A 20,767-nucleotide genomic window follows, 5' to 3' on the forward strand; every position below is an offset into this window, starting at 1 on the left:
GCCTGCCTGCCGTCTCCTTGCCTGCCTGCCTGCCGTTCTTCATGCCTGCCTGCCATCTCCCTGCCTGCCTGCCTGCTGTCTCCCTGCCTGCCAGTCTTCATGCCTGTCTGCCGTCTCCCTGCCTGCTTGCCTGTCTTCCTGCCTGCCATCTGTCTTCATGCCTAGCTAAAGAAGTGGAGTCTTTACTCCGTGTCTGTCCCCAGTCCCACAACGTTCCCCATTCCAACCGCCTGGTATTTTTAACTTCTCTCTGTCTCCCACCTAGGCCTGTTTCTTACTATCCATCGCTCTCCTTCTCTGTCCTTCATTCCTGATACTCCTATCCATTCATCACTCCTAGTGCCTTCCAAATCCTCTCCTTCTCTGTCCTTCATTCCTGATACTCCTATCCATTCATCACTCCTAGTGCCTTCCAAATCCTCTCCTTCTCTGTCCTTCATTCCTGATACTCCTATCCATTCATCACTCCTAGTGCCTTCCAAATCCTCTCCTTCTCTGTCCTTCATTCCTGATACTCCTATCCATTCATCACTCCTAGTGCCTTCCAAATCCTCTCCTTCTCTGTCCTTCATTCCTGATACTCCTATCCATTCATCACGCCTAATGCCTTCCAAATCCTCTCCTTCTCTGTCCTTCATTCCTGATACTCCTATCCATTCATCACTCCTAGTGCCTTCCAAATCCTCTCCTTCTCTGTCCTTCATTCCTGATACTCCTATCCATTCATCACTCCTAGTGCCTTCCAAATCCTCTCCTTCTCTGTCCTTCATTCCTGATACTCCTATCCATTCATCACTCCTAGTGCCTTCCAAATCCTCTCATTCTCTGTCCTTCATTCCTGATACTCCTATCCATTCATCACGCCTAGTGCCTTCCAAATCCTCTCCTTCTCTGTCCTTCATTCCTGATACTCCTATCCATTCATCACGCCTAGTGCCTTCCAAATCCTCTCCTTCTCTGTCCTTCATTCCTGATACTCCTATCCATTCATCACGCCTAGTGCCTTCCAAATCCTCTCCTTCTCTGTCCTTCATTCCTGATACTCCTATCCATTCATCACGCCTAGTGCCTTCCAAATCCTCTCCTTCTCTGTCCTTCATTCCTGATACTCCTATCCATTCATCACGCCTAGTGCCTTCCAAATCCTCTCCTTCTCTGTCCTTCATTCCTGATACTCCTATCCATTCATCACGCCTAGTGCCTTCCAAATCCTCTCCTTCTCTGTCCTTCATTCCTGATACTCCTATCCATTCATCACGCCTAGTGCCTTCCAAATCCTCTCCTTCTCTGTCCTTCATTCCTGATACTCCTATCCATTCATCACGCCTAGTGCCTTCCAAATCCTCTCCTTCTCTGTCCTTCATTCCTGATACTCCTATCCATTCATCACGCCTAGTGCCTTCCAAATCCTCTCCTTCTCTGTCCTTCATTCCTGATACTCCTATCCATTCATCACGCCTAGTGCCTTCCAAATCCTCTCCTTCTCTGTCCTTCATTCCTGATACTCCTATCCATTCATCACGCCTAGTGCCTTCCAAATCCTCTCCTTCTCTGTCCTTCATTCCTGATACTCCTATCCATTCATCACGCCTAGTGCCTTCCAAATCCTCTCCTTCTCTGTCCTTCATTCCTGATACTCCTATCCATTCATCACGCCTAGTGCCTTCCAAATCCTCTCCTTCTCTGTCCTTCATTCCTGATACTCCTATCCATTCATCACGCCTAGTGCCTTCCAAATCCTCTCCTTCTCTGTCCTTCATTTCTGATACTCCTATCCATTCATCACGCCTAGTGCCTTCCAAATCCTCTCCTTCTCTGTCCTTCATTCCTGATACTCCTATCCATTCATCACTCCTAGTGCCTTCCAAATCCTCTCCTTCTCTGTCCTTCATTCCTGATACTCCTATCCATTCATCACTCCTAGTGCCTTCCAAATCCTCTCCTTCTCTGTCCTTCATTCCTGATACTCCTATCCATTCATCACGCCTAGTGCCTTCCAAATCCTCTCCTTCTCTGTCCTTCATTCCTGATACTCCTATCCATTCATCACTCCTAGTGCCTTCCAAATCCTCTCCTTCTCTGTCCTTCATTCCTGATACTCCTATCCATTCATCACTCCTAGTGCCTTCCAAATCCTCTCCTTCTCTGTCCTTCATTCCTGATACTCCTATCCATTCATCACTCCTAGTGCCTTCCAAATCCTCTCCTTCTCTGTCCTTCATTCCTGATACTCCTATCCATTCATCACGCCTAGTGCCTTCCAAATCCTCTCATTCTCTGTCCTTCATTCCTGATACTCCTATCCATTCATCACGCCTAGTGCCTTCCAAATCCTCTCCTTCCCTTTCCCCTCGTTCTCTTTTTTTAATATATACAGTTCATTACCTCTCCCTATCCCACCCAAAATTGAATGGCAATATGTTTTCTTCCTGCCCACTTCTATAGCTAACAAGACTGGGAATTGCCAGGGACCTCGGGATACAGTATTATCACGATACTTAGGTGCCAATACGACATGTATTGTGATTCTCATGATTCTATGTATTGCGATTCAATGTTACTACGATTTGATTTTCCAAACATATTGCTCACTATATACTGAGTATACAAAATATTAAGAACACCTGCTCTTTCCATGACATAGACTGACCAGGTGAAACGTGTGATCCATTACTGATGTCCCTTGTTAAATCCAGTATAATCAGTGTAGATGAAGGGGAGGAGACAGGTTAAAGAAGGATTTTTAAGCCTTGAGACAATTGAGACGTGGATTCTGTATGTGTGCCATTTAGAGGGTGAATGGGCAAGACATAAAATGTAAGTGCCTTGAATGAAGTATGGTAGTAGGTGCCAGGCGCACCAGTTTGTGGCAAAGCTGTTGGATTTTCCCACACTCAACATTTTCCTGTGTGCATCTCTGTTATTATCTATGCACAGTCACTTGAATAACTACCTACATGTACATATTACCTCGACTAACCTTTGCCACCACACATTGACTCTGTACCGGTACTCCTTGTATATAGCCTCGCTATTGTTATTTTACTGCTGCTCTTTAATTAACAACAACTTGACAGAGCTTGAAGAATTTTCAAAAGATTAATGTGCAAATATTGTACAATCCAGGTGTACAAAGCACTTAGAGACTTTCCCAGAAACAATTGCATCTGTAATAGCTGCAAAAGGTGATTCTAACATGTATTGACTCAGGGGTGTGAATACTTATGTAAATCTTCTGCATTTCATTTTCAATATATTTGCAAACATTTCAAAAAACATGTTTTCACTTTGTCATTATGGGGTATTGTATGTAAATGGGTGAGAACACAGGCTGTAACATAATGTGGAATAAGTCACGGTGTATGAATACTTTCTGAAGGCACTGTATGTATTAATCACACATCATTCACATGTCCTCTGTCATGTGAATGGAACAAATTAACCTGAACTTGAAACACGATGGTATAAATTCTAATTCCAAGGATGTAAACGGCCAATCATTATCAGTGAGTATTTTGCGGTCCTCCCTGAACTGGCGGAATTGAAATGGAATTGACCCAACCTTGGCAGACGGTCTCTGCGTTCTCTCTGCTCTGTGAGGAGTGGAGGAGGTCTCTATAGCTGTGGTTGACTGACAGCATCACATGTAGTGGAAGTGTTGAGGCTTCATCAGCAACACAACTGTGTCAGACACCTGCAGGAGATTAAAGACACTGCCCTCCCTGACTGTCTCTCCCTCTTCACTCCATCTCTCCCTCTCCATCATTTGTTCTATTTTTTTCCTATCGCTGCCTGTCATTGTTCATTCTCTGACTTTGAGGTTTTCCTCTGTCCCACCTGCTGTTGCTGTGTGTGTGACTGTGTGAGTGATTGTGTGTGCGCGTGTTTGCGTGAGTTTGCGAGTTTTCGTGCCTACGTGTGGGCTTGCATATGTATGTGGCATGTTCTCATGTTAACTGAGTGTTTGTATGAGTGAGAAAATAAGTGAGGGAGTGGTTGAATGAGTGAGGGAGTGGTTGAATGAGTGAGGGAGTGGTTGAATGAGTGAGGGAGTGGTTGAATGAGTGAGGAAGGGATTGAATGAGTGAGAAAATAAGTGAGGGAGTGATTGAATGAGGGAGGGAGTGATTGAATGAGTGAGGGAGTGGTTGAATGAGTGAGGGAGTGGTTGAATGAGTGAGGGAGTGGTTGAATGAGTGAGGGAGTGATTGAATGAGTGAGGGAGTGATTGAATGAGTGAGAAAATAAGTGAGGGAGTGGTTGAATGAGTGAGGGAGTGGTTGAATGAGTGAGGGAGTGATTGAATGAGTGAGGGAGTGATTGAATGAGTGAGAAAAGGAGTGAGGGAGTGGTTGAATGAGTGAGGGAGTGATTGAATGAGTGAGAAAATAAGTGAGGGAGTGGTTGAATGAGTGAGGGAGTGGTTGAATGAGTGAGGGAGTGATTGAATGAGTGAGAAAAGGAGTGAGGGAGTGATTGAATGAGTGAGGGAGTGATTGAATGAGTGAGAAAAGGAGTGAGGAAGTGAATGAATGAATGAGTGAGGGAGTGATTGAATGAGTGAGGGAGTGATTGAGTGAGAAAAGGAGTAAGGGAGTGATTGAATGAGTGAGTGATATAGATGGAGGAAATGAAAAAGTGAGAAACTTGGGGCTGTCTCATCGGCAGTGCTTTTAATTGCAGTGACTGCAGTGCTCTCAGACAGCCGTACTAATGTGATCAGAGAATGGATCGATCCCACTATGCTGTGCCATTTGTTTTTTGGAGCACCTGTAAACAAGCAGCAGCTGTATGTCTCTGTCTGTCTGTCTGTCTGCCTGCCTGCTCTGCACTCTCTGCTCTGCACTCTCTGCACTCTCTGCTCTGCACTCTCTGCACTTTCTGCTCTGCACTCTCTGCTCTCTGCTCTGTTCTCTGCTCTGCTCTCTGTCTCCCTGCCTGCCTGTCTGTCTGTCTACCTCCCTGCCTGCCTGCCGTCTCACTGCCTGCCTGCCGGTCTTCATGCTTGCCTGCCGTCTCCCTGCCTGCCTGCCGTCTCCCTGCCTGCCTGCCGTCTCCCTGCCTGCCTGCCGTCTCCCTGCCTGCCTGCCGTCTCCCTGCCTGCCTGCCGGTCTTCATGCCTGCCTGCCGGTCTCCCTGCCTGCCTGCCGTCTCCCTGCCTGCCTGCCGTCTCCCTGCCTGCCTGCCTGCCGTCTCCCTGCCTGCCTGCCTGCCGGTCTTCATGCCTGCCTGCCGTCTCCTTGCCTGCCTGCCTGCCGTTCTTCATGCCTGCCTGCCATCTCCCTGCCTGCCTGCCTGCTGTCTCCCTGCCTGCCAGTCTTCATGCCTGTCTGCCGTCTCCCTGCCTGCTTGCCTGTCTTCCTGCCTGCCATCTGTCTTCATGCCTAGCTAAAGAAGTGGAGTCTTTACTCCGTGTCTGTCCCCAGTCCCACAACGTTCCCCATTCCAACCGCCTGGTATTTTTAACTTCTCTCTGTCTCCCACCTAGGCCTGTTTCTTACTATCCATCGCTCTCCTTCTCTGTCCTTCATTCCTGATACTCCTATCCATTCATCACTCCTAGTGCCTTCCAAATCCTCTCCTTCTCTGTCCTTCATTCCTGATACTCCTATCCATTCATCACTCCTAGTGCCTTCCAAATCCTCTCCTTCTCTGTCCTTCATTCCTGATACTCCTATCCATTCATCACTCCTAGTGCCTTCCAAATCCTCTCCTTCTCTGTCCTTCATTCCTGATACTCCTATCCATTCATCACTCCTAGTGCCTTCCAAATCCTCTCCTTCTCTGTCCTTCATTCCTGATACTCCTATCCATTCATCACGCCTAATGCCTTCCAAATCCTCTCCTTCTCTGTCCTTCATTCCTGATACTCCTATCCATTCATCACTCCTAGTGCCTTCCAAATCCTCTCCTTCTCTGTCCTTCATTCCTGATACTCCTATCCATTCATCACTCCTAGTGCCTTCCAAATCCTCTCCTTCTCTGTCCTTCATTCCTGATACTCCTATCCATTCATCACTCCTAGTGCCTTCCAAATCCTCTCATTCTCTGTCCTTCATTCCTGATACTCCTATCCATTCATCACGCCTAGTGCCTTCCAAATCCTCTCCTTCTCTGTCCTTCATTCCTGATACTCCTATCCATTCATCACGCCTAGTGCCTTCCAAATCCTCTCCTTCTCTGTCCTTCATTCCTGATACTCCTATCCATTCATCACGCCTAGTGCCTTCCAAATCCTCTCCTTCTCTGTCCTTCATTCCTGATACTCCTATCCATTCATCACGCCTAGTGCCTTCCAAATCCTCTCCTTCTCTGTCCTTCATTCCTGATACTCCTATCCATTCATCACGCCTAGTGCCTTCCAAATCCTCTCCTTCTCTGTCCTTCATTCCTGATACTCCTATCCATTCATCACGCCTAGTGCCTTCCAAATCCTCTCCTTCTCTGTCCTTCATTCCTGATACTCCTATCCATTCATCACGCCTAGTGCCTTCCAAATCCTCTCCTTCTCTGTCCTTCATTCCTGATACTCCTATCCATTCATCACGCCTAGTGCCTTCCAAATCCTCTCCTTCTCTGTCCTTCATTCCTGATACTCCTATCCATTCATCACGCCTAGTGCCTTCCAAATCCTCTCCTTCTCTGTCCTTCATTCCTGATACTCCTATCCATTCATCACGCCTAGTGCCTTCCAAATCCTCTCCTTCTCTGTCCTTCATTCCTGATACTCCTATCCATTCATCACGCCTAGTGCCTTCCAAATCCTCTCCTTCTCTGTCCTTCATTCCTGATACTCCTATCCATTCATCACGCCTAGTGCCTTCCAAATCCTCTCCTTCTCTGTCCTTCATTCCTGATACTCCTATCCATTCATCACGCCTAGTGCCTTCCAAATCCTCTCCTTCTCTGTCCTTCATTCCTGATACTCCTATCCATTCATCACGCCTAGTGCCTTCCAAATCCTCTCCTTCTCTGTCCTTCATTCCTGATACTCCTATCCATTCATCACTCCTAGTGCCTTCCAAATCCTCTCCTTCTCTGTCCTTCATTCCTGATACTCCTATCCATTCATCACTCCTAGTGCCTTCCAAATCCTCTCCTTCTCTGTCCTTCATTCCTGATACTCCTATCCATTCATCACGCCTAGTGCCTTCCAAATCCTCTCCTTCTCTGTCCTTCATTCCTGATACTCCTATCCATTCATCACTCCTAGTGCCTTCCAAATCCTCTCCTTCTCTGTCCTTCATTCCTGATACTCCTATCCATTCATCACTCCTAGTGCCTTCCAAATCCTCTCCTTCTCTGTCCTTCATTCCTGATACTCCTATCCATTCATCACTCCTAGTGCCTTCCAAATCCTCTCCTTCTCTGTCCTTCATTCCTGATACTCCTATCCATTCATCACGCCTAGTGCCTTCCAAATCCTCTCATTCTCTGTCCTTCATTCCTGATACTCCTATCCATTCATCACGCCTAGTGCCTTCCAAATCCTCTCCTTCCCTTTCCCCTCGTTCTCTTTTTTTAATATATACAGTTCATTACCTCTCCCTATCCCACCCAAAATTGAATGGCAATATGTTTTCTTCCTGCCCACTTCTATAGCTAACAAGACTGGGAATTGCCAGGGACCTCGGGATACAGTATTATCACGATACTTAGGTGCCAATACGACATGTATTGTGATTCTCATGATTCTATGTATTGCGATTCAATGTTACTACGATTTGATTTTCCAAACATATTGCTCACTATATACTGAGTATACAAAATATTAAGAACACCTGCTCTTTCCATGACATAGACTGACCAGGTGAAACGTGTGATCCATTACTGATGTCCCTTGTTAAATCCAGTATAATCAGTGTAGATGAAGGGGAGGAGACAGGTTAAAGAAGGATTTTTAAGCCTTGAGACAATTGAGACGTGGATTCTGTATGTGTGCCATTTAGAGGGTGAATGGGCAAGACATAAAATGTAAGTGCCTTGAATGAAGTATGGTAGTAGGTGCCAGGCGCACCAGTTTGTGGCAAAGCTGTTGGATTTTCCCACACTCAACATTTTCCTGTGTGCATCTCTGTTATTATCTATGCACAGTCACTTGAATAACTACCTACATGTACATATTACCTCGACTAACCTTTGCCACCACACATTGACTCTGTACCGGTACTCCTTGTATATAGCCTCGCTATTGTTATTTTACTGCTGCTCTTTAATTATTTGTTACTTTTATTTCTTATTCTTATTTTTTGTCTTTTTTTTTTTTTTTTTTACTGCGTTGTTGGTTAAGGGCTTGTAAGTAAGCATTTCACTGTAAGGTCTGTTGTATTGGGCACATGTGACAAAATAAGATTTGATTGGATTTGAATGGTCCACCACCCAAAAGGCATCCTGCCAACTTGACACAACTATGGGAAGCTTTGGAGTCAGCACGGGCCAGCATCCCTATGGAACGCTTGACACCTTGTGGAGTCCATGCCCCGATGAATTGAGGCTGTTCTGAGGGCAAAGGGGGGGTGCAACTCAATATTAGAAGGCTGTTCCTAATGTTTTGTACACTCAGTGTATGTCTGCTGCAGAGAGCATATGCGAGAGAGCATATGAGAGGGAGCATATGAGAGGGAGCATATGAGAGAGAGCATATGAGAGGGAGCATATGAGAGGGAGCATATGAGAGGGAGCATATGAGAGGGAGCATATGAGAGGGAGCATATGAGAGAGAGCATATGAGAGGGAGCATATGAGAGGGAGCATATGAGAGGGAGCATATGAGAGAGAGCATATGAGAGGGAGCATATGAGAGGGAGCATATGAGAGAGAGCATATGAGAGAGAGCATATGAGAGAGGGCATATGTGAGGGAGCATATGAGAGGGAGCATATGAGAGGGAGCATATGAGAGGGAGCATATGAGAGGGAGCATATGAGAGGGAGCATATGAGAGAGAGCATATGAGAGAGAGCATATGAGAGGGAGCATATGAGATGGAGCATATGAGAGAGAGCATATGAGAGAGAGCATATGAGAGAGAGCATATGAGAGGGAGCATATGAGAGGGAGCATATGAGAGAGGGCATATGTGAGGGAGCATATGAGAGGGAGCATATGAGAGGGAGCATATGAGAGAGAGCATATGAGAGGGAGCATATGAGAGGGAGCATATGAGAGAGAGCATATGAGAGAGAGCATATGAGAGAGAGCATGCAACATAGCAATTATTATTATTATCATTTTTTATTTTTATTATACAAATCGGTACTCGGAGTCAAAATGTCGCTATAGTATTGTCCAACATAATGTAACTGTATCAATGTTTTCCCCCATCATCAATAGCTAGCCATTCTCTCCTCTTTGTTTCTGCTTCTATCTATCAAATCAGAAACAATCTACTTGGGACTATCCAGATAGTGTTAGTCTCCTTCCATTCATCTGGACAGAGGGATGGTAGATATTATTATATCTACCATCCCTCTGTCCAGATGAATATCTAGCATCCCTCTGTCCAGATTAATATCTACCATCCGTCTGTCCAGATGAATATCTATCATCCCTCTGTCCAGATGAATATCTATCATCCCTCTGTCCAGATGAATATCTACCATCCCTCTGTCCAGATGAATATCTATCCCCATCCCTCTGTCCAGATGAATATCTACCATCCCTCTGTCCAGATTAATATCTATCCCCATCCCTCTGTCCAGATGAATATCTACCATCCCTCTGTCCAGATGAATATCTACCATCCCTCTGTCCAGATGAATATCTATCCCCATCCCTCTGTCCAGATGAATATCTACCATCCCTCTGTCCAGATGAATATCTATCCCCATCCCTCTGTCCAGATGAATATCTATCCCCATCCCTCTGTCCAGATGAATATCTACCATCCCTCTGTCCAGATGAATATCTATCCCCATCCCTCTGTCCAGATGAATATCTATCATCCCTCTGTCCAGATGAATATCTACCATCCCTCTGTCCAGATGAATATCTATCCCCATCCCTCTGTCCAGATGAATATCTACCATCCCTCTGTCCAGATGAATATCTATCCCTATCCCTCTGTCCAGATGAATATCTATCATCCCTCTGTCCAGATGAATATCTACCATCCCTCAGTCCAGATGAATATCTACCATCCCTCTGTCCAGATGAATATCTATCCCCATCCCTCTGTCCAGATGAATATCTATCCCCATCCCTCTGTCCAGATGAATATCTACCATCCCTCTGTCCAGATGAATATCTATCATCCCTCTGTCCAGATGAATATCTACCATCCCTCTGTCCAGATGAATATCTACCATCCCTCTGTCCAGATGAATATCTATCCCCATCCCTCTGTCCAGATGAATATCTACCATCCCTCTGTCCAGATGAATATCTATCCCCATCCCTCTGTCCAGATGAATATATATCCCTATCCCTCTGCCCAGATTAATATCTACCATCCCTCTGTCCAGATGAATATCTACCATCCCTCTGTCCAGATGAATATCTACCATCCCTCTGTCCAGATGAATATCTATCCCCATCCCTCTGTCCAGATGAATATCTACCATCCCTCTGTCCAGATGAATATCTACCATCCCTCTGTCCAGATGAATATCTATCCCCATCCCTCTGTCCAGATGAATATCTACCATCCCTGTCCAGATGAATATCTACCATCCCTCTGTCCAGATGAATATCTACCATCCCTCTGTCCAGATGAATATCTACCATCCCTCTGTCCAGATGAATATCTACCATCCCTCTGTCCAGATGAATATCTACCATTCCTCTGTCCAGATGAATATCCACCATCCCTCTGTCCAGATGAATATCTACCATCCCTCTGTCCAGATGAATATCTACCATCCCTCTGTCCAGATGAATATCTACCATCCCTCTGTCCAGATGAATATCTACCATCCCTCTGTCCAGATGAATATCTATCCCCATCCCTCTGTCCAGATGAATATCTATCCCCATCCCTCTGTCCAGATGAATATCTACCATCCCTCTGTCCAGATGAATATCTACCATCCCTCTGTCCAGATGAATATCTACCATCCCTCTCTCTCTCTCTTCCTCTCCCTGTCACGCCTTCTCCGCTTTATCTCTCCATCTCTTATTCATATGTCTGTGGCATGAAATGAGCTGCATTACAAGTGTTTAAACATTGACATGAAAATGGCCCATTTGCTTAATCACAGCATAAATGTCCTTTGTGTAAATTGCATGTAAAACAAGAGGAACTGTAATTACCATGATCAAAACCAAAGATAATGCTTCTCTCTTTATCCCTGCCCTTATACCCCATTTCCCTCAGCACTCTCTCCCACTCCCTCCCTCTCTCTCCCACTCCCTCCCTCTCTCTCCCACTCCCTCCCTCTCCCCCAATCCTTCCACCCCGCTCTCCCACTCCCTCCATCCCGCTCCCCCACTCCCTCCATCCCGCTCCCCCACTCCCTCCCACCCGCTCCCCCCTGTCCCTAAGTCTCTGGCTTTCCTAAGCCCAGGCGGGCGCATCGTAAATGGCCTGTGAAATTAATAATATTAATAGTAATTGCATGTGTCCCTCTCCTTTCCTAAATAATTGAGGTATTTGCATCAGTGCCCAACATCGTGTGTGTGTGCCGGCTCAATCACGTGGAAAGGGTTTCAGCTCTATTCTAAAAGTGGGTGTGTGACTGTAGTTTAATGCTAGGCTTCTGAGGAGTACTCCATGTCTGTGGTATAAAACTGCCATAACATACTTTTGTATATATAGTGTATGTGGACACCCCTTCAAATTAGTGTATATTCGGCTATCAATATCGGAGGGTCATTGACTAAATACAGTAGAATAGAATACAGTATGTACATATGAGATGAGTAAAGCAGTATGTTAACATTATTTAAGTGACTAGTGTTCCATTATTAAAGTGGCCAGTGTGTCTATGTATATAGGGCAGCAGCCTCTAAGGTGCAGGGTTGAGTAGTCGGGTGGCAGCTGGCTAGTGATGGCTATTTAACAGTCTGATGGCCTTAAGATGGAAGCTGTTTTTTAGTCTCTCGGGCCCAGCTTTGATGCACCTGTACTGACCTCGCCTTCTGGATGATCTTTTTGGCCTTCCTGTGACATCGGGTGCCCCCGGTGATGCGTTGGGCAGACCGTACTACCCTCTGGAGAGCCCTTCGGTTGCGGGAGGTGCAGTAAGGTGGTGATACAGCTGTCATGACGCTATCCTCTTTGGGTATAGCGAGCCCCATCCCCCTCTCCCTGCCTCCCCCTTTGCCTCCTTCAACTAGGTTGCTGTGGTCAGAGAGGTCGTAAATTCATGAGAAGACCCTGCCACATGGCCACACAGTATAGAGAGAGTAGATTTTCATGGAGAACAAAGGAAATCCTTCCACCTCACAGAACTTGAGGTACGAACAAATGTCATGTTCCGGAGAAAGTAGAAAAGATCGGTGAAGAATCCAGCTACGAACTGGTCCTTTTCCTGGCACCACTCCGCCAGAGCCCTCACCTCCTCCCTGTAGGCTGTCTTGTCATTGTTGGTAATCAGGCCTACTACTGTTGTGTCGTCTGCAAACTCAATGATTGAGTTGGAGGCGTGCGTGGTCATGCAGTCATGGGTAAACAGGGAGTACAGGAGGGGGCTGAGCACGCACCCTTGTGGGGCCCCAGTGTTGAGGATCAGCGGTTTGGAGATGTTGTTTCCACCTGGGGGTGGCCCGTCAGGAAGTCCAGGACCCAGTTGCACAGGGAGGGGTTGAGACCCAGGGCCTCCAGCTTGATGATGAGCTTGGAGGGTAATATGGTGTTGAATGCTGAGCTGTAGTCAATGAACAGCATTCTTACATAGGTATTATTTTTGTCCAGATGGGATAGGGCAGTGTGCAGTGTTATGGTGATTGCATCGTCTGTGGACCTATTGGGGTGGTAAGGAAATTGGACTGGGTCTAGGGTGTCAGGTAGGGTGGAGGTGATATGATCCGTGACTAGTCTCTCAAAGCACTTCATGATGACAGAAGTAACACTATGGGGCGATAGTCATTTAGTTCAGTTACCTTTGCTTTTTTGGGTTTAGGAACAATGGTGGACATCTTGAACAAGTGGGGACAGCAGACTGGGATAGGGAGAGATTGTATATGTCCTCAAACATTTCTTGCCAGCTGGACTGTGCATGCTCTGAGGACGCGGCTAGGGATGCCGTCTGGGCCGGCAGCCTTGCGAGGGTTAACATGCTGAAATGTTTTTGCTCATGTTGACCACGTGGAATGAGAGCCCACAGTCCTTGGGAGCGGGCCGCGTCGGTGGCACTGTGTTATCCTCAAAGTGGGCGATGAAGGTGTTCAGCTTGTCTGGGATCAAGACGTCTGTGTCTGCGACGTGACTGGTTTTCCTTTTGTAATCCGTCATTGTCTGTAGACCCTGCCATATAGTGGAAACGTCTAGGAGCAACAACGGCTCCGCCGCAAAGTGGTAGGCCAAACAAGCTCACAGAACAGGACCGCTGAAGAAAAAAGAATCTGTCCTCTGTTGCAACACTCACTACAGAGTTAAAAACTGCCTCTGGAAGCAACGTCAGCACAACAGTTCGTCTGGAGCTTCATGAAATTAGTTTTCATTGCCAAGCAGCTGCTCACAAGCCTAAGATCACAATGCCGAGCGTCGGCTGGAGTTGTGTAAAGCTCGCCTTCATTGGACTCTGGAGCAGTGGAAATGCGTTCTCTGGAGTGATGACTCACGATTCACCATCTGGCGGTCTGACGGACAAATCTGGGTTTGGCGGATGCAAGGAGAACGCTATCTGCCCTAATGCATAGTGCCAACTGTAACGTTTGGTGGAGGAGGAATAATGGTCCTTTGGCACTTTGTTCCAGTGAAGGGAAATCTTAACCCAAACTTTGAGGCTACAGTTTGGGAAAGGCCCTTTTCTTGTTTCAGCATGACAATGCCCCTGTGCACAAAGCGAGGTCCATACAGAAATGGTTTGTAAAGATCGTTGTGGAAGAACTTGTTCTTTGGGATGAATTAGAACGCCGAATGCAAGCCAGGCCTAATCGCCAACTAATGCTCTTGTGGCTGAATGGAAGCAAGTCCCAAAAGAAATGTTCCAACATCTAGTGGAAATCCTTCCCAGAAGAGGGGAGGCTGTTATAGCAGCACAAGGGGGACCAACTCCATCTTAATACCCATGATTTTAGAATGAGATGTTCAACGAGCACATACTTTTGGTCTTGTAGTGTATTAAATGATTCATCCTAACCCCGTCTTTGTCTCCCTCCAGTCCCCATAGACTCCACAGTAGGCATTAAGATGCTGTACGTGTTTGTTGATATCCAGATGGACAACGCACACTTTCTGGACACGGTCAAGTTCAACTTCCCCCCTGGACACTCTCTGGCACTCGTCAGCACTATCCAGTTTGTGGCTGCACTGCAGGTATGTGTGTGTGTGTGTGTGTGTGTGTGTGTACGTGCATCTTTGGTGTGTGGGGGACTGTATGTGCATCTAACCCTATGTGTACATGTACAGTTTAAGCCTAGCCTACATGCTGCATACATAGAAGAGCTCTGCTCCTGTGTGAGCCAACCTCCTGCCTGCCTCTTGAAGTTCAGTTCAAGTGTGGGTTTGAAAACCCAGCTGCAGTTATTTTGGACTTGAAAGAAGGAGTGAACTTGTGAAATCTCAGATCATGTATCTGCAGCTCATCTCAGGCCTTTATATAAGCAGTTATAGATCCACAGTAGAGCTAGCTACCTCTTCCGTCTCCTCTCTGCTGCTCTCCTCTCTGCCAGTGACCAACACTAGGACCATGCTAATGTAACCAGTGTTATTGATACATTCTGACATGCTGATGTGTGTGTCATGTTTTTGTTGTGTGTTGGGGCGGTTTGGGTGTGTGTGTGTCATATTTAGTTTTTTGTTTGGGCAGTTGCTGTGAGTGTGTGTGTGTGTGTGCCTCTTGCTCACTCACTCACAGCTCACGGTGTGTGTAGGTCATCCAAAATGGAGTAGGGAGTCATCAGGTCAGCGTCTATGTTCCCTGTTTACCTCCAACTGAAAAGAGCATATTACTCTCTGCTGCTTCTTTCTTGCCTAAATTGTTGGCACTCGCTTTCAGCGTCTTACTTTGTGTGAAAAGAGAAAAAGTAGATGTTATTTTATATCTATCAATGATTGTTTGTCTCTTCCCCTCCCCCCAGGCGGTGAGTGCAGCTCTGAGGCCAGAGTATGAGGTGGTGGTTCCCCAGTGTCGTCCCCTGTCCCCTGGAGAGATCCTGGGGTGCACCTCCCCCCGCCTCGACCGAAAAGTCAACGCCATCGTGTGAGTGACTCAGCCTTTATCATTGTAAACCCATCCTAGTCAGACAGTTTCTGTCATATAGTACTTTCCTACCCAACACTTCCCCTGACATTGTTAAACATACCTTCCCCAACCTCGCTCCCCGACTCTGTCATCTACCTGCTAGTGTTGCCACAATACCAGATGTTTTACTTCAATACCAGGTTTAGTATCATGATACCGAAACGGTACTTAATACCAAAACAATACTAGATACCAAAACAATACCACTGCAAAGAAAAGAAAGCTGAAGTCACGGAATAAACACTGGGCTTTATTTATTTAAACATGAAACAATATGTTGAACAAATAAAATAACAAATAGAAATATATTCTATTCTATGATACATTTCTTTCGAAAATACTACACCAGATTAAGTAACAGACGAATACCTTCATTGTTCATTATGCAAAACCACATCGGAGACTATATAATTGTACAATTACATGTAAACTGTTTTAAAATGTAATTTGATACATATCAGGGATAATTTGCTCGTCTTTGGACATAAAATTGGATCAAATGACATTCATTAGACGTATGATTCATTATTCATTACAGCTAAATAATGTAATGTATTAAATAAATAGTTTTAGTTCCAAAACGACATAGAAGTTAACTTAAAGGTGTTTTTAAGGCCTCTACAATGCCTTCAGAAAGTATTCAGACCCCTTGACCTTTTTCACATTTTGTTATGTTACAGCTTTATTCTAAAATTGATCTTTTTTTTTCTTCCCCTCATTAATCTACAGGCAATAGCCAATAATGACAAAGCAAGAATGTAGAAATGTTTGCTAATTTATTACAAATAAAAAAAAACTGAAATAATACATCTACATAAGTATTCAGACCCTTTCCTCAGTACTTTGTTGAAGCACCTTTGACAGCGATTACAGCCTCGAATCTTCTTCGGTATGACGCTACCAGCTTGGCACACCTTTATTTGGGGAGTTTCTTCCATTCTTCTCTGCAGAGCCTCTCAAGCTCTGTCAGGTTGGATGGGGAGCGTTGCTGCACAGCTATTTTCAGGTCTCTCCAGAGATGTTTGATTGGTTTCAAGTTCGGGCTCTGGCTGGGCCACTCAAGAACATTCAGAGACATGTCCTGAAGCCATTCCTGCGTTGTCTTGGCTGTATGCTTAGGTTTGTTGTCCTGTTGGAAGGTGAACCTTCGCCCCAGTCTGAGGGCCTGAGCGTTCTGGAGCAGGTTTTCATCAAGGATCTCTCTATACTTTGCTCTGTTCATCTTTCCCTCGATCCTGACTAGTCTCCCAGTCCCTGCCTCTGAAAAACATCCACACAGCATGATGCTGCCACCACCATGCTTCACCGTAGGGATGGTGCCAGGTTTCCTCCAGACGTGACGCTTGGCATTCAGGCCAAAGAGTTCAATCTTGGTTTCATCAGACCAAAGAATCTTGTTTCTCATGGTCTGAGAGTCCTTTAGGTGCCTTTTAGCACACTCCAAGCGGGCTGTCATGTGCCTTTTACTGAGGAGTGGCTTCCGTCTGGCCACTCTACCATGATTGGTGGAGTTCTGCAGAGATGGTTGTCCTTCTGGAAGGTTCTCCCATCTCCACAGAGGAACTCTAGAGCTCTGTCAGATTGACCATCGGTGCTCAGTCACCTCCCTGACCACGGCCCTTCTCCCCCGATTGCTCAGTTTGGACGGGCGGCCAGCTCTAGGAAGAGTCTTGGTGGTTCCAAACTTCTTCCATTTAAGAACGATGGAGGCCTCTGTGTTCTTGGGAACCTTCAGTGTTGCAGAAATGTTTTGGTACCCTTCCCCAGATCTGTGCCTACACACAATCCTGTCTCAGACTTCTAATGACAATTCCTTCGACCTCATGGCTTGGTTTTTGCTCTGACATGCACTTTCAACTGTGGGACCTTATATACAGGTGTGTGTGTACCTTAACAAGTAAATGTAACAAATTACAATTAGAAAGTCATCTTTGATTACAGAGTAGATGAGGGCCAGACCACTGAAACAACTAAGCAAAAGGTGTTACAAAGCAGTGCAAGGGAGGTTTAGTTCCAAAAGGACATACAAAAACAACATTTTTGCATTGTAACGTAGTCGTTATTATACTAAATTTGAATTATTTTGAGGGACAATGGCATGAACATATATTCAGCATGACATCCATGTGAGCATTATAATTTGATTACATAACCCAAAAGTCTCTTTCGAAATGCACTTATATCTTGACAGCAATATTTTTTGACTACTTTGCATTTGTCTAGGCTTGCTACTAGCAGTAGCCACTAGCCAGCCAGCAGCCATGGGTGCAGCATTGCACCCTGGGAAGTGAAATGCACTCTGGGAATAGGAGTATTCTGTGTTAAATCCATTGCATTTCTACTGTGTGTGGACTTGCAATATACAGTGCCATTGGAAAGTATTCAGACTCCTTGACTTTATCCAGATTTTGGTACATTCCAGCCTTATTCTAAAATGGATTAAATACAACAAAATCCTCCCCAATCTACACACAACACCCCATAATGACAAAGAAAAAACAGGTTTTTATACATTTTAGCAAATTTCTAGAATAAACACTTAAATATCACATTTACATAAGTATTCAGACCCTTTGCTATGAGACTTAAAATGTAGCTCTGGTGCATCCTGTTTTCATTGATCATCCTTGAGATGTTTCTACAACTTGATTGGAGTCCACCTGTGGTCAATTAAATTGATTTGACATCATTTGGAAAGGTACACACCTGTCTATATAAGTTCCCACAGTTGAAAGTGCATGTCAGAGCAAAAACCAAGCCATGAGGTCGAAGGAATTGTCCGTAGAGCTCCGAGACAGGATTGTGTCGATGCACAGTTTCTAAAAACCTGTTTTGGCTTTGTCCTTATGGGGTGTTGTGTGTAGATTGATGAGGGGAGAAAAAGTAAGTCCTTTTAGAATAATGCTGTAATTTGACAAAATGTGAAAAAAGTCAAGGAGTCTGAATCCTTTCCGAATGCACCGTATGTTTTTGTTGGTGACACTTTGATATCTCGATAATTTGCAGCTGTTTAAGTATATCAACATTTGAATTAGATTGAGCCATACAAGCCCCACTCGTGGATATAACTCGTCTTTGACAGTATGGAGTACAATACCACATAGAAGTTTAGAAGAGAGAAACTCCATCAATCATTTATTCTATTGGCTGGGAACCCCACTATATGCAGCTGTTGCAAGAGCACACTTTTCACTGGCTGTCCACTGATCGCAAAACCAACGATTTATGGGCAATTTAAACTTCTTAAATTCAACCTTTATTGGGTTAAATACACATTATACATGTGAACAGCCATCCACAACAACCACAATCTGTAATAGCTAAGAGAGCAGCAGTGTGATTATTATTTATTTTTCTAGGGAGAGGATCAGCTTTATATTATGGAAAGAATGTTGCTTCCAATGTAACTGTCTGTATCATTTCCAATCCCCCATATTTTTGGGGTAAATATATCCATACACACATACATATATACACATACAGTATATACATACACATACCTATATAGACATACATACTTTTAAAAAGAATATACCTTTATTATTATTCCCCGCAAACCCTACCACCGATCCCCCAACTGGAGTAAACTAATAAACACTTCGGCTTTTACCTTCAATGTATACATCTTATACACATTTTACAGACACAGTCTACTTTACAATAGTTATCTTGTTTGTTCTTAGTCCTTCCTCTATTTCTGATGTCCATCCAGTTTGATTTCTATTTGTAACTGTGCTATTTCACAGAAGTTCCGAACCTATATACATTTTACAGATCCCGTATGTTTTACATTGTTTATCTTGTTATTAGTCCCACCCTTCAGCTCCATTCAACCCCTCCCATCTGTCTCTCAACATCAGCCATTTCAGATTTCTACTTGCCATATATTTTTCAACTGTGCTGTGATGCTTCACAAAATAATTGAACCTTCCTATTCTCATAGCTGCTACAGATTGTAAATTAAAAATAAACATTTTTGCTAAAATAATTATTATATTATTGATTGATTGACTGTGGCTTTTCAAATCACCCAGTATTGCTGTCTGTGGTGTTAGTTCTACGCAAATGTTGCAATTCTTCAGCCATTCCTGGACCTGTGACCAAAAACGAGCTACATATGGACAATACCAAAATAAATGATCTATTGACTCTGCCTCCTCACAGCAGATTCTGCAGAGCTGGGAATATTGTATCCCCCATATATATAACATTCTATTAGTTGCAAGAATCTTGTATAGTAATTTATATTGAAAAATGTGAAGTTTTCAATCCGTTTTGCGTATCAATTCATAAACCATGTGCCATGGAATGGGTACATCGAAAATCTCTTCCCAACTATTTTGAAATTTAAATGGCACAGTTGTCAGTTTTTTGGTCCTTAAATGAAATTGATATATGATTTTATTTATCACACTTTTCTTTAACCATTTATGTTCTTTAATACAGGGCCGACATACAAGTTCCTTACTTTTTCCCCTTCTACTTGCCTCTTCCATTTTTGTGGTAATGCTGCAATTAATTGGTTGTAATTTTGGGTAGAGCAGACATTTCCATATGTCTGTGTTCGCTGCACGTGTGACACAACTCCACCAGTCCTACTTATGATATCATTCACTAAAATGATACCATTTTTAAGCAGTGTGATTCTTATCAATGCGCTATGTAGATAGCGTATCAATAATTAGTGAATGTCCCGTATCGCCCGTAGACTGCACCACTGCTGTCATCCTTACCTCCAGGCATTTGTTCAAGTTGGATAATCTTTGGATGAAGACAACAGTCGCACCATTGGAAGACATTGCTTGGACTGTAAGCCTACAAAATACTATTCCTTCTATTCTCCCGCGATCCATCAAACATATTTGATGTGTCATCATAGTGGTCTCGGACTTGTGGTCAAAGTCAGGCAGACCAATTTAAACTTGACCAATTTAAAATGCTGATTTGAATGTCATTGAGGTAACAGAAAGGCGTCAAATATGTTTTTTCTCGCAAACGTCCTTTCGGAATTTAAAAGTAATCCTAGAAGTAATCTTCTAGTTTTTCAAAAGTATCTGTAATCTGATTACAATATATGTGCTGGTTACGTAACAGATTAGTTACATTTTTTTTTGTAATCCATTACTCCCTAATCCTGCATACGACCTGCTCATACACGCTAACAGGCTCAGGCGACAACGAGGAGTGCGGCTCTGCATGTACTTACAGTGAGTACACACAGAAAACGTCCCCTGTGTATTGACATAGACACACAGTCGTATGTATTTCAAGATCTAGTAGGTTCCTAATAATACCCATGCTGTACTTATGATCCCCACACACCCTTCCCAGTGTATGGGATTAGAGTGGCCAGATAAAAAGAGGAGAGACAGCCAGTACAGGAAAACAGCCTGGTCCCACAGGAGAGGAAAGCCGTGTGTC

General features: G+C 44.5%; 1 protein-coding gene across 3 annotated transcripts in view; it reads left to right on the top strand.

Annotated features, from left to right (window-relative positions):
• LOC139386404 (2-(3-amino-3-carboxypropyl)histidine synthase subunit 1-like) overlaps positions 1–20,767 on the top strand; it is a 196,164-nt gene that overhangs the window by 142,495 nt on the left and 32,902 nt on the right. For all 3 annotated transcript variants that reach the window (XM_071131978.1, XM_071131976.1, XM_071131977.1), the window contains exons 5-6: positions 14,264–14,418; positions 15,183–15,304. In XM_071131978.1, coding sequence (XP_070988079.1) covers positions 14,264–14,418; positions 15,183–15,304 — 277 coding nt within the window. The remainder of the gene's footprint in view (positions 1–14,263; positions 14,419–15,182; positions 15,305–20,767) is intronic.

The sequence above is a fragment of the Oncorhynchus clarkii genome, chromosome 27, assembly GCF_045791955.1.
Source record: "Oncorhynchus clarkii lewisi isolate Uvic-CL-2024 chromosome 27, UVic_Ocla_1.0, whole genome shotgun sequence".
NCBI classification, from domain to species: domain Eukaryota; kingdom Metazoa; phylum Chordata; class Actinopteri; order Salmoniformes; family Salmonidae; genus Oncorhynchus; species Oncorhynchus clarkii.